Source organism: Oncorhynchus masou, chromosome 13 (assembly GCF_036934945.1).
Source record: "Oncorhynchus masou masou isolate Uvic2021 chromosome 13, UVic_Omas_1.1, whole genome shotgun sequence".
Classification (NCBI taxonomy): Eukaryota; Metazoa; Chordata; class Actinopteri; order Salmoniformes; family Salmonidae; genus Oncorhynchus; species Oncorhynchus masou.
Window position 1 is genome coordinate 33,683,013 of NC_088224.1, and position 15,594 is coordinate 33,698,606.

The 15,594-nt window shown below is 51.8% G+C and overlaps 1 protein-coding gene across 1 annotated transcript; it reads left to right on the plus strand.

The window, feature by feature from the left end:
* Positions 1–202: 202 nt before the first annotated feature.
* Positions 203–15,058, plus strand: LOC135553319 (mucin-2-like; the record flags this gene model as incomplete). The annotated part of the gene is given in 23 exon segments (XM_064985480.1): positions 203–2,044; positions 2,109–2,179; positions 2,571–2,683; positions 2,748–3,482; positions 3,639–3,907; positions 4,044–4,183; positions 4,254–4,402; positions 5,169–5,532; positions 5,534–7,226; positions 7,435–7,565; positions 7,909–8,300; positions 8,521–9,680; positions 9,873–10,720; positions 10,771–10,973; positions 11,134–11,744; positions 12,058–12,152; positions 12,643–12,791; positions 13,125–13,307; positions 13,575–13,672; positions 13,777–13,868; positions 13,993–14,170; positions 14,251–14,342; positions 14,881–15,058. Coding segments are annotated over 23 exon segments (9,786 nt in total), but the record flags the coding sequence as incomplete, so codon positions are not given.
* Between the last annotated feature and the right edge of the window lie 536 nt (positions 15,059–15,594).

The window sequence follows — 15,594 nt, forward strand, 5'->3', positions numbered from 1 at the left end:
TCCTACTACAACTGTAGCACCTAAAACAGCTACAACTGAAGCTCCGACACCAACCACACCTACTACGACAGCTACAACTGAAGCTCCTACGACACCTGCAACGACAACTGCAGTTCCTACGACAACTGCAGCTACTACGACAACTGCAGCTACTATGACAACTGCAGCACCTACGACAACTGCAGCACCTACGACAACTGGAGCACCTACTACGACAACTGGAGCACCTACTACGACAACTGCAGCGACTACTACGACAACTGTAGCTCCCACAACAACTACTTCTGCAGCTCCTACGACAACATCAACTGCAACTGAAGCTACGACAACAACCACACTTTCCACTACAGCTACAACTGACGGTCCGACAACAACCACACCTACTACGACAGCCACAACTGAAGCTCCTACAACCACTACAACGACAACTGCAGCTCCTGTGACAACTGCAGCACCTACTACGACCACTGCAGCACCTACTACGACAACTGTAGCTCCCACAACAACTACTTCTGCAGCTCCCACGACAACTGCAGCTCCTGCGACAACTGCAGTTCCTACGACAACTGCAGCTACTACGACAACTGCAGCACCGACTACGACAACTGCAGCACCTACTACGACCACTGCAGCGCCTACTACGACAACTGTAGCTCCCACAACAACTACTTTTGCAGCTCCTACGACAACGGCAGCTTCTGCGACACCTGCAGTTCCTACGACAACTGCAGCTACTACGACAACTGCAGCACCTACTACGACAACTGGAGCACCTACTACGACAACTGCAGCACCTACTACGACAACTGCAGCACCTACTACGACCACTGCAGCGCCTACTACGACAACTGTAACTTTTGCAGCTCCTACGACAACCTCAACTGCAACACCTTCTACAACTGCAGCTCCTACAACCACTATGACTGCAGCAACTACTACGACAACCACAACTGCACCTACTGCTACAACCACAACTGCAGATCCTACTACAACATCAGTTGTAGTTTCAAGCACTGCAGCAGCTGAACCTGCAACAACTGTAAGTCCTACTACAACAACTGTAGCTCCTAAAACAGCTACAACTGCAGCAACTACTACAACTGAAGCTACGACAACAACCACACCTTCCACTACAGCTACAACTGACGGTACGACAACAACCACACCTACTACGACAGCTACAACTGAAGCTCCTACAACCACTACAACAACAACTGCAGATCCTGTGACAACTGCAGCACCTACTACGACCACTGCAGCACCTACTACAACAACTGTAGCTTCCACAACAACTACTTCTGCAGCACCTACGACAACTGCAGCACCTACGACAACTGGAGCACCTACTACGACAACTGCAGCACCTACTACGACCACTGCAGCGCCTACTACGACAACTGTGGCTCCCACAAGAACTACTTCTGCAGCTCCTACGACAACTGCAGCTTCTGCGACAACAGCAGTTCCTATGACAACTGCAGCACCTACGACAACTGGAGCACCTACTACTACAACTGCAGCACCTACTACGACCACTGCGGCGCCTACTACGACAACTGTAGCTCCCACAACAACTACTTCTGCAGCTCCTACGACAACTGCAGCACCTGCGACAACTGCAGTTCCTACGACAACTGCAGCTACTACGACAACTTCAGCAACTACAACAACTGTAGCTCCTAAAACAGCTACAACTGCAGCAACTACTACAACTGAAGCTACGACAACAACCACAACTTCCACTACAGCTACAACTGACGGTCCGACAACAACCACACCTACTACGACAGCTACAACTGAAGCTCCTACGACCACTACAACGACAACTGCAGCTCCTGCGACAACTGGAGCACCTACTACGACAACTGTAGCCCCCACAACAAGTACTTCTGCAGCTCCTACGACAACCTCAAATGCAACACCTTCTACAACTGAAGCTCCTACGACCACTACAACGACAACTGCAGCTCCTGCGACAACTGGAACACCTACTATGACAACTGCAGCACCAACAACGGCCACTGCAGCACCTACTACGACAACTGTAGCTCCCACAACAACTACTTCTGCAGCTCCTACGACAACTGAAGCTCCCTCGACAACTGCAGTTCCTACGACAACTGCAGCACCTACGACAACTGCAGCACCTACGACAACTGGAGCACCTACTACGACAACTGTAGCTCCCACAACAACTACTTCTGCAGCTCCTACGACAACTACAGCTCCTGCGACAACTGCAGTTCCTACGACAACTGCAGCACCTACGACAACGGCAGTTCCTACGACAACTGCAGCACCTAAGACAACTGGAGCACCAACTACGACAACTGCAGCACCTACTACGACCACTGCAGCGCCTACTACGACAATTGTAGCTCCCACAACAACTACTTCTGCAGCTCCTACGACAACTGCATCTCCTGCGACAACTGCAGTTCCTACAACTGCAGCACCTACGACAACTGCAGCATCTACTACGACAACTGTAGCTCCCACACCAACTACTTCTGCAGCTCCTACGACAACTGCAGCTCCTGCTACAACTGCAGTTCCTGCTACAACTGCAGTTCCTACGACAACTGCAGCTACTACGACAACTGCAGCACCTACGACAACTGGAGCACCTACTACGACAACTGCGCAACCTACTACGACCACTGCAGCGCCTACTACGGCAACTGTAGCTCCCACAACAAGTACTTCTGCAGCTCCTACGACAACTGCAGCTCCTGCGACAACTGCAGTTCCTACGACAACTGCAGCTACTACGACAACTGCAGCACCTACGACAACTGCAGCACCTACTACGACCACTGCAGCGCCTTCTACGACAACTGTAGCTCCCACAACAACTACTTCTGCAGCTCCTACGACAACTGCAGCTCTTGCGACAACTGCAGTTCCTACGACAACTGGAGCACCTACTACGACAACTGCAGCACCTACTACGACCACTGCAGCGCCTACTACGACAACTGTAGCTCCCACAACAACTACTTCTGCAGCTCCTACGACAACTGCAGCTCCTGCGACAACTGCAGTTCCTACGACAACTGCAGCTACTATGACAACTGCAGCACCTACGACAACTGCAGCACCTACTACGACCACTGCAGCGCCTTCTACGACAACTGTAGCTCCCACAACAACTACTTCTGCAGCTCCTACGACAACTGCAGCTCTTGCGACAACTGCAGTTCCTACGACAACTGGAGCACCTACTACGACAACTGCAGCACCTACTACGACCACTGCAGCGCCTACTACGACAACTGTAGCTCCCACAAGAACTACTTCTGCAGCTCCTACGACAACTGCAGCTCCTGCGACAACTGCAGTTCCTACGACAACTGCAGCACCTACGACAACTGCAGCATCTACTACGACAACTGTAGCTCCCACATCAACTACTTCTGCAGCTCCTACGACAACTTCAGCTCCTGCGACAACTGCAGTTCCTACGACAACTGCAGCTACTACGACAACTGCAGCAACTACAACAACTGTAGCTCCTAAAACAGCTACAACTGCAGCAACTACTACAACTGAAGCTACGACAACAACCACAACTTCCACTACAGCTACAACTGACGGTCCGACAACAACCACAGCTACTACGACAGCTACAACTGAAGCTACTGCGACCACTACAACGACAACTGCAGCTCCTGCGACAACTGGAGCACCTACTACGACAACTGCAGCACCTACTACAACCACTGCAGCACCTACTACGACAACTGCAGCACCTACCACGACAACTGTAGCTCCCACAACAACTACTTCTGCAGCTCCTACGACAACCTCAACTGCAACACCTTCTACAACTGCAGCTCCTCCAACAACAACCACAACTGCACCTACTGCTACAACCACAACTGCAGATCCTCCTACAACATCAGTTGTAGTTTCAAGCACTGCAGTAGCTGAACCTGCAACAACTGTAGGTCCAACTACAACAACTGTAGCTCCTAAAACAGCTACAAATTCAGCAACTACTACAACTGAAGCTACAACAACAACCACACCTTCCACTACAGGTAAAACTGACGGTCCGACAACAACCACACCTACTACGACAGCTACAACTGAAGCTCCTACGACCACTACAACGACAACTGCAGCTCCTGCGACAACTGGAGCACCTACTACGACAACTGGAGCACCTACTACGACAACTGTAGCCCACACAACAAGTACTTCTGCAGCTCCTACGACAACCTCAACTGCAACACCTTCTACAACTGAAGCTCCTACGACCACTACAACGACAACTGCAGCTCCTGCGACAACTGGAACACCTACTATGACAACTGCAGCACCAACAACGGCCACTGCAGCACCTACTACGACAACTGCAGCACCTACTACGACCACTGCAGGGCCTACTACGACAACTGTAGCTCCCACAACAACTACTTCTGCAGCTCCTACGACAACTGCAGCTCCTGCGACAACTGCAGTTCCTACGACAACTGCAGCACCTACGACAACTGCAGCATCTACTACGACAACTGTAGCTCCCACATCAACTACTTCTGCAGCTCCTACGACAACTTCAGCTCCTGCGACAACTGCAGTTCCTACGACAACTGCAGCTACTACGACAACTGCAGCAACTACAACAACTGTAGCTCCTAAAACAGCTACAACTGCAGCAACTACTACAACTGAAGCTACGACAACAACCACAACTTCCACTACAGCTACAACTGACGGTCCGACAACAACCACAGCTACTACGACAGCTACAACTGAAGCTACTGCGACCACTACAACGACAACTGCAGCTCCTGCGACAACTGGAGCACCTACTACGACAACTGCAGCACCTACTACAACCACTGCAGCACCTACTACGACAACTGCAGCACCTACCACGACAACTGTAGCTCCCACAACAACTACTTCTGCAGCTCCTACGACAACCTCAACTGCAACACCTTCTACAACTGCAGCTCCTCCAACAACAACCACAACTGCACCTACTGCTACAACCACAACTGCAGATCCTCCTACAACATCAGTTGTAGTTTCAAGCACTGCAGTAGCTGAACCTGCAACAACTGTAGGTCCAACTACAACAACTGTAGCTCCTAAAACAGCTACAAATTCAGCAACTACTACAACTGAAGCTACAACAACAACCACACCTTCCACTACAGGTAAAACTGACGGTCCGACAACAACCACACCTACTACGACAGCTACAACTGAAGCTCCTACGACCACTACAACGACAACTGCAGCTCCTGCGACAACTGGAGCACCTACTACGACAACTGGAGCACCTACTACGACAACTGTAGCCCACACAACAAGTACTTCTGCAGCTCCTACGACAACCTCAACTGCAACACCTTCTACAACTGAAGCTCCTACGACCACTACAACGACAACTGCAGCTCCTGCGACAACTGGAACACCTACTATGACAACTGCAGCACCAACAACGGCCACTGCAGCACCTACTACGACAACTGCAGCACCTACTACGACCACTGCAGGGCCTACTACGACAACTGTAGCTCACAACAACTACTTCTGCAGCTCCTACGACAACTGCAGCTCCTGCGACAACTGCAGTTCCTACGACAACTGCAGCACCTACGACAACTGCAGCATCTACTACGACAACTGTAGCTCCCACATCAACTACTTCTGCAGCTCCTACGACAACTTCAGCTCCTGCGACAACTGCAGTTCCTACGACAACTGCAGCTACTACGACAACTGCAGCAACTACAACAACTGTAGCTCCTAAAACAGCTACAACTGCAGCAACTACTACAACTGAAGCTACGACAACAACCACAACTTCCACTACAGCTACAACTGACGGTCCGACAACAACCACAGCTACTACGACAGCTACAACTGAAGCTACTGCGACCACTACAACGACAACTGCAGCTCCTGCGACAACTGGAGCACCTACTACGACAACTGCAGCACCTACTACAACCACTGCAGCACCTACTACGACAACTGCAGCACCTACCACGACAACTGTAACTCCCACAACAACTACTTCTGCAGCTCCTACGACAACCTCAACTGCAACACCTTCTACAACTGCAGCTCCTCCAACAACAACCACAACTGCACCTACTGCTACAACCACAACTTCAGATCCTCCTACAACATCAGTTGTAGTTTCAAGCACTGCAGTAGCTGAACCTGCAACAACTGTAGGTCCAACTACAACAACTGTAGCTCCTAAAACAGCTACAAATTCAGCAACTACTACAACTGAAGCTACAACAACAACCACACCTTCCACTACAGGTAAAACTGACGGTCCGACAACAACCACACCTACTACGACAGCTACAACTGAAGCTCCTACGACCACTACAACGACAACTGCAGCTCCTGCGACAACTGGAGCACCTACTACGACAACTGGAGCACCTACTACGACAACTGTAGCCCCCACAACAAGTACTTCTGCAGCTCATACGACAACCTCAACTGCAACACCTTCTACAACTGAAGCTCCTACGACCACTACAACGACAACTGCAGCTCCTGCGACAACTGGAACACCTACTATGACAACTGCAGCACCAACAACGGCCACTGCAGCACCTACTACGACAACTGTAGCTCCCACAACAACTACTTCTGCAGCTCCTACGACAACTGAAGCTCCCTCGACAACTGCAGTTCCTACGACAACTGCAGCACCTACGACAACTGCAGCACCTACGACAACTGGAGCACCTACTACGACAACTGTAGCTCCCACAACAACTACTTCTGCAGCTCCTACGACAACTGCAGCTCCTGCGACAACTGCAGTTCCTACGACAACTGCAGCACCTACGACAACGGCAGTTCCTACGACAACTGCAGCACCTAAGACAACTGGAGCACCAACTACGACAACTGCAGCACCTACTACGACCACTGCAGCGCCTACTACGACAATTGTAGCTCCCACAACAACTACTTCTGCAGCTCCTACGACAACTGCATCTCCTGCGACAACTGCAGTTCCTACAACTGCAGCACCTACGACAACTGCAGCATCTACTACGACAACTGTAGCTCCCACACCAACTACTTCTGCAGCTCCTACGACAACTGCAGCTCCTGCTACAACTGCAGTTCCTACGACAACTGCAGCTACTACGACTACTGCAGCATCTACGACAACTGCAGCACCTACGACAACTGGAGCACCTACTACGACAACTGCAGCACCTACTACGACCACTGCAGCGACTACTACGACAACTGTAGCTCCCACACCAACTACTTCTGCAGCTCCTACGACAACTGCAGCTCCTGCGACAACTGCAGTTCCTACGACAACTGCAGTTCCTACGACAACTGGAGCACCTACTACGACAACTGCAGCACCTACTACGACCACTGCAGCGCCTACTACGACAACTGTAGCTCCCACAACAACTACTTCTGCAGCTCCTACGACAACTGCAGCTCCTGCGACAACTGCAGTTCCTACGACAACTGCAGCACCTACGACAACTGGAGCACCTACTACCACAACTGCGCAACCTACTACGACCACTGCAGCGCCTACTACGGCAACTGTAGCTCCCACAACAAGTACTTCTGCAGCTCCTACGACAACTGCAGCTCCTGCGACAACTGCAGTTCCTACGACAACTGCAGCTACTACGACAACTGCAGCACCTACGACAACTGCAGCACCTACTACGACCACTGCAGCGCCTACTATGACAACTGTAGCTCCCACAACAACTACTTCTGCAGCTCCTACGACAACTGCAGCTCTTGCGACAACTGCAGTTCCTACGACAACTGGAGCACCTACTACGACAACTGCAGCACCTACTACGACCACTGCAGCGCCTACTACGACAACTGTAGCTCCCACAACAACTACTTCTGCAGCTCCTACGACAACTGCAGCTCCTGCGACAACTGCAGTTCCTACGACAACTGCAGCTACTATGACAACTGCAGCACCTACGACAACTGGAGCACCTACTACGACCACTGCAGCGCCTTCTACGACAACTGTAGCTCCCACAACAACTACTTCTGCAGCTCCTACTACAACTGCAGCTCTTGCGACAACTGCAGTTCCTACGACAACTGGAGCACCTACTACGACAACTGCAGCACCTACTACGACCACTGCAGCGCCTACTACGGCAACTGTAGCTCCCACAACAACTACTTCTGCAGCTCCTATGACAACTGCAGCTCTTGCGACAACTGCAGTTCCTACGACAACTGGAGCACCTACTACGACAACTGCAGCACCTACTACGACCACTGCAGCGCCTACTACGACAACTGTAGCTCCCACAACAACTACTTCTGCAGCTCCTACGACAACTGCAGCTCCTGCGACAACTGCAGTTCCTACGACAACTGCAGCTACTATGACAACTGCAGCACCTACGACAACTGGAGCACCTACTACGACCACTGCAGCGCCTTCTACGACAACTGTAGCTCCCACAACAACTACTTCTGCAGCTCCTACTACAACTGCAGCTCTTGCGACAACTGCAGTTCCTACGACAACTGGAGCACCTACTACGACAACTGCAGCACCTACTACGACCACTGCAGGGCCTTCTACGACAACTGTAGCTCCCACAACAACTACTTCTGCAGCTCCTACGACAACTGCAGCTCCTGCGACAACTGCAGTTCCTACGACAACTGCAGCACCTACGACAACTGCAGCATCTACTACGACAACTGTAGCTCCCACATCAACTACTTCTGCAGCTCCTACGACAACTTCAGCTCCTGCGACAACTGCAGTTCCTACGACAACTGCAGCTACTACGACAACTGCAGCAACTACAACAACTGTAGCTCCTAAAACAGCTACAACTGCAGCAACTACTACAACTGAAGCTACGACAACAACCACAACTTCCACTACAGCTACAACTGACGGTCCGACAACAACCACAGCTACTACGACAGCTACAACTGAAGCTACTGCGACCACTACAACGACAACTGCAGCTCCTGCGACAACTGGAGCACCTACTACGACAACTGCAGCACCTACTACAACCACTGCAGCACCTACTACGACAACTGCAGCACCTACCACGACAACTGTAGCTCCCACAACAACTACTTCTGCAGCTCCTACGACAACCTCAACTGCAACACCTTCTACAACTGCAGCTCCTCCAACAACAACCACAACTGCACCTACTGCTACAACCACAACTGCAGATCCTCCTACAACATCAGTTGTAGTTTCAAGCACTGCAGTAGCTGAACCTGCAACAACTGTAGGTCCAACTACAACAACTGTAGCTCCTAAAACAGCTACAAATTCAGCAACTACTACAACTGAAGCTCAAACAACAACCACACCTTCCACTACAGGTAAAACTGACGGTCCGACAACAACCACACCTACTACGACAGCTACAACTGAAGCTCCTACGATCACTACAACGACAACTGCAGCTCCTGCGACAACTGGAGCACCTACTACGACAACTGGAGCACCTACTACGACAACTGTAGCCCACACAACAAGTACTTCTGCAGATCCTACGACAACCTCAACTGCAACACCTTCTACAACTGAAGCTCCTACGACCACTACAACGACAACTGCAGCTCCTGCGACAACTGGAACACCTACTATGACAACTGCAGCACCAACAACGGCCACTGCAGCACCTACTACGACAACTGTAGCTCCCACAACAACTACTTCTGCAGCTCCTACGACAACTGCAGCTCCCTCGACAACTGCAGTTCCTACGACAACTGCAGCACCTACGACAACTGCAGCACCTACGACAACTGGAGCACCTACTACGACAACTGTAGCTCCCACAACAACTACTTCTGCAGCTCCTACGACAACTGCAGCTCCTGCGACAACTGCAGTTCCTACGACAACTGCAGCACCTACGACAACGGCAGTTCCTACGACAACTGCAGCACCTAAGACAACTGGAGCACCAACTACGACAACTGCAGCACCTACTACGACCACTGCAGCGCCTACTACGACAATTGTAGCTCCCACAACAACTACTTCTGCAGCTCCTCCGACAACTGCATCTCCTGCGACAACTGCAGTTCCTACAACTGCAGCACCTACGACAACTGCAGCATCTACTACGACAACTGTAGCTCCCACACCAACTACTTCTGCAGCTCCTACGACAACTGCAGCTCCTGCTACAACTGCAGTTCCTACGACAACTGCAGCTACTACGACTACTGCAGCAGCTACGACAACTGGAGCACCTACTACGACAACTGCAGCACCTACTACGACCACTGCAGCGACTACTACGACAACTGTAGCTCCCACACCAACTACTTCTGCCGATCCTACGACAACTGCAGCTCCTGCGACAACTGCAGTTCCTACGACAACTGCAGCTACTACGACAACTGCAGCACCTACGACAACTGGAGCACCTACTACGACCACTGCAGCGCCTTCTACGACCACTGCAGCTCCCACAACAACTACTTCTGCAGCTCCTACTACAACTGCAGCTCTTGCGACAACTGCAGTTCCTACGACAACTGGAGCACCTACTACGACAACTGCAGCACCTACTACGACCACTGCAGCGCCTACTACGACAATTGTAGCTCCCACAATAACTACTTCTGCAGCTCCTACGACAACTGCATCTCCTGCGACAACTGCAGTTCCTACAACTGCAGTTCCTACGACAACTGCAGCTACTACGACTACTGCAGCATCTACGACAACTGCAGCACCTACGACAACTGGAGCACCTACTACGACTACTGCAGCACCTACTACGACCACTGCAGCGACTACTACGACAACTGTAGCTCCCACACCAACTACTTCTGCAGCTCCTACGACAACTGCAGCTCCTGCGACAACTGGAGCACCTACTACGACCACTGCAGCGCCTTCTACGACAACTGTAGCTCCCACAACAACTACTTCTGCAGCTCCTACTACAACTGCAGCTCTTGCGACAACTGCAGTTCCTACGACAACTGGAGCACCTACTACGACAACTGCAGCACCTACTACGACCACTGCAGCGCCTACTACGACAACTGTAGCTCCCACAACAACTACTTCTGCAGCTCCTACGACAACTGCAGCTCCTGCGACAACTGCAGCTCCTGCGACAACTGCAGTTCCTACGACAACTGCAGCACCTACGACAACTGGAGCACCTACTACGACAACTGCGCAACCTACTACGACCACTGCAGCGCCTACTACGGCAACTGTAGCTCCCACAACAAGTACTTCTGCAGCTCCTACGACAACTGCAGCTCCTGCGACAACTGCAGTTCCTACGACAACTGCAGCTACTACGACAACTGCAGCACCTACGACAACTGGAGCACCTACTACGACCACTGCAGCGCCTACTACGACAACTGTAGCTCCCACTCCAACTACTTCTGCAGCTCCTACGACAACTGCAGCTCTTGCGACAACTGCAGTTCCTACGACAACTGGAGCACCTACTACGACAACTGCAGCACCTACTACGACCACTGCAGCGCCTACTACGACAACTGTAGCTCCCACAACAACTACTTCTGCAGCTCCTACGACAACTGCAGCTCCTGCGACAACTGCAGTTCCTACGACAACTGCAGCTACTTCGACAACTGCAGCACCTACGACAACTGGAGCACCTACTACGACCACTGCAGCGCCTTCTACGACCACTGTAGCTCCCACAACAACTACTTCTGCAGCTCCTACTACAACTGCAGCTCTTGCGACAACTGCAGTTCCTACGACAACTGGAGCACCTACTACGACAACTGCAGCACCTACTACGACCACTGCAGCGCCTACTACGACAACTGTAGCTCCCACAACAACTACTTCTGCAGCTCCTACGACAACTGCAGCTCCTGCGACAACTGCAGTTCCTACGACAACTGCAGCACCTACGACAACTGCAGCATCTACTACGACAACTGTAGCTCCCACATCAACTACTTCTGCAGCTCCTACGACAACTGCAGCTCCTGCGACAACTGCAGTTCCTACGACAACTGCAGCACCTACGACAACGGCAGTTCCTACGACAACTGCAGCTACTACGACAACTGCAGCACCTAAGACAACTGGAGCACCAACTACGACAACTGCAGCACCTAGTACGACCACTGCAGCGCCTACTACGACAATTGTAGCTCCCACAACAACTACTTCTGCAGCTCCTACGACAACTGCATCTCCTGCGACAACTGCAGTTCCTACAACTGCAGCACCTACGACAACTGCAGCATCTACTACAACAACTGTAGCTCCCACACCAACTACTTCTGCAGCTCCTACGACAACTGCAGCTCCTACGACAACTGCAGCTACTACGACAACTGCAGCATCTACGACAACTGCAGCACCTACGACAACTGGAGCACCTACGACAACTGGAGCACCTACTACAACAACTGCAGCACCTACTACGACCACTGCAGCGCCTACTACGACAACTGTAGCTCCCACACCAACTACTTCTGCAGCTCCTACGACAACTGCAGCTCCTGCGACAACTGCAGTTCCTACGACAACTGCAGATACTACGACAACTGCAGCACCTACGACAACTGCAGCACCTTCGACAACTGGAGCACCTACTACGACAACTGTAGCTCCCACTCCAACTACTTCTGCAGCTCCTACGAAGACTGCAGCTCCTGCGACAACTGCAGTTCCTACGACAACTGCAGCGACTACGACAACTGCAGCCCCTACGACAACTGTAGCACCTACTACGACAACTGCAGCACCTACTACGACCACTGCAGCGCCTACTACGACAACTGTAGCTCCCACACCAACTACTTCTGCAGCTCCTACGACAACTGCAGCTCCTGCGACAACTGCAGTTCCTACGACAACTGCAGCTACTACGACAACTGCAGCACCTACGACAACTGGAGCACCTACTACGACCACTGCAGCGCCTACTACGACAACTGTAGCTCCCACAACAACGACTTCTGCAGCTCCTACGACAACTGCAGCTCTTGCGACAACTGCAGTTCCTACGACAACTGGAGCACCTACTACGACAACTGCAGCACCTACTACAACCACTGCAGTGCCTACTACGACAACTGTAGCTCCCACAACAACTACTTCTGCAGCTCCTAAGACAACTGCAGCTCCTGCGACAACTGCAGATCCTACGACAACTGCAGCTACTACGACAACTGCAGCACCTACGACAACTGGAGCACCTACTACGACCACTGCAGCGCCTTCTACGACAACTGTAGCTCCCACAACAACTACTTCTGCAGCTCCTACGACAACTGCAGCTCCTGCGACAACTGCAGCACCTACGACAACTGCAGCACCTACGACAACTGCAGCATCTACTACGACAACTGTAGCTCCCACATCAACTACTTCTGCAGCTCCTACGACAACTGCAGCTCCTGCGACAACTGCAGTTACTACGACAACTGCAGCTACTACGACAACTGCAGCATCTACGACAACTGCAGCACCTACAACAACTGGAGCACCTAATACGACAACTGCAGCACCTACTACGACCACTGCAGCTCCCACTCCAACTACTTCTGCAGCTCCTACGAAGACTGCAGCTCCTGCGACAACTGCAGTTCCTACGACAACTGCAGTGACTACGACAACTGCAGCACCTACGACAACTGGAGCACCTACTACGACAACTGCGCAACCTACTACGACCACTGCAGCGCCTACTACGACAACTGTAGCTCCCACAACAACTACTTCTGCAGCTCCTACGACAACTGCATCTCCTGCGACAACTGCAGTTCCTACGACAACTGCAGCTACTACGACAACTGCAGCACCTACGACAACTGGAGCACCTACTACGACCACTTCAGCGCCTACTACGACAACTGTAGCTCCCAAAACAACTACTTCTGCAGCCCCTACGACAACTGCAGCTCTTGCGACAACTGCAGTTCCTACGACAACTGGAACACCTACTACGACAACTGCAGCACCTACTACGACCACTGCAGCGCCTACTACGACAACTGTAGCTCCCACAACAACTACTTCTGCAGCTCCTACGACAACTGCAGCTCCTGCGACAACTGCAGTTCCTACGACAACTACAGCTACTATGACAACTGCAGCACCTATGACAACTGGAGCACCTACTACGACAACTGCAGCACCTACTACGACCACTGCAGCGCCTACTACGACAACTGTAGCTCCCACAACAACTACTTCTGCAGCTCCTACGACAACTGCATCTCCTGCGACAACTGCAGTTCCTACGACAACTGCAGCTACTACGACAACTGCAGCACCTACGACAACTGGAGCACCTACTACGACCACTTCAGCGCCTACTACGACAACTGTAGCTCCCAAAACAACTACTTCTGCAGCCCCTACGACAACTGCAGCTCTTGCGACAACTGCAGTTCCTACGACAACTGGAGCACCTACTACGACAACTGCAGCACCTACTACGACCACTGCAGCGCCTACTACGACAACTGTAGCTCCCACAACAACTACTTCTGCAGCTCCTACGACAACTGCAGCTCCTGCGACAACTGCAGTTCCTACGACAACTGCAGCTACTATGACAACTGCAGCACCTATGACAACTGGAGCACCTACTACGACCACTGCAGCGCCTACTACGACAACTGTAGCTCCCACAACAACTACTTCTGCAGCTCCTACGACAACTGCAGCTCTTGCGACAACTGCAGTTCCTACGACAACTGGAGCACCTACTACGACAACTGCAGCACCTACTACGACCACTGCAGCGCCTACTACGACAACTGTAGCTCCCACAACAACTACTTCTTTAGCTCCTACGACAACTGCAGCTCCTGCGACAACTGCAGTTCCTACGACAACTGCAGCTACTACGACAACTGCAGCACCTACGACAACTGCAGCAACTACAACAACTGGAGCACCTACTACGACAACTGCAGCACCTACTATGACCACTGCAGCGCCTACTACGACAACTGCAGCACCTACTACGACCACTGCAGCACCTACTACGACAACTGCAGCACCTACTACGACAACTGCGGCACCTACGACAACTGAAGCACCTACTACGACAACTGCAGCTCCTACGACTACTGCAGCTCATGCGACAACGGCAGTTCCTACGACAACTGCAGCTACTACGACAACTGCAGCACCTAAGACAACTGGAGCACCAACTACGACAACTGCAGCACCTACTACGACCACTGCAGCGCCTACTACGGCAACTGTAGCTCCCACAACAACTACTTCTGCAGCATCTACGACAACTGCAGCACCTACGACAACTGGAGCACCTACTACGACAACTGCACCACCTACTATTACCACTGCAGCGCCTACAACGACAACTGTAGCTCCCACAACAACTACTTCTGCAGCTCCTACGACAACTGCAGCTCCTGCGACAACTACAGCTCCTGCGACAACTGCAGTTCCTACGACAACTGCAGCACCTACGACAACTGCAGCACCTACTACGACAACTGTAGCTCCCACAACAACTACTTCTGCAGCTCCTACGACAACCTCAACTGCAACACCTTTTACAACCACTATGACTGCAGCAACTACTACGACAACCACAACTGCAC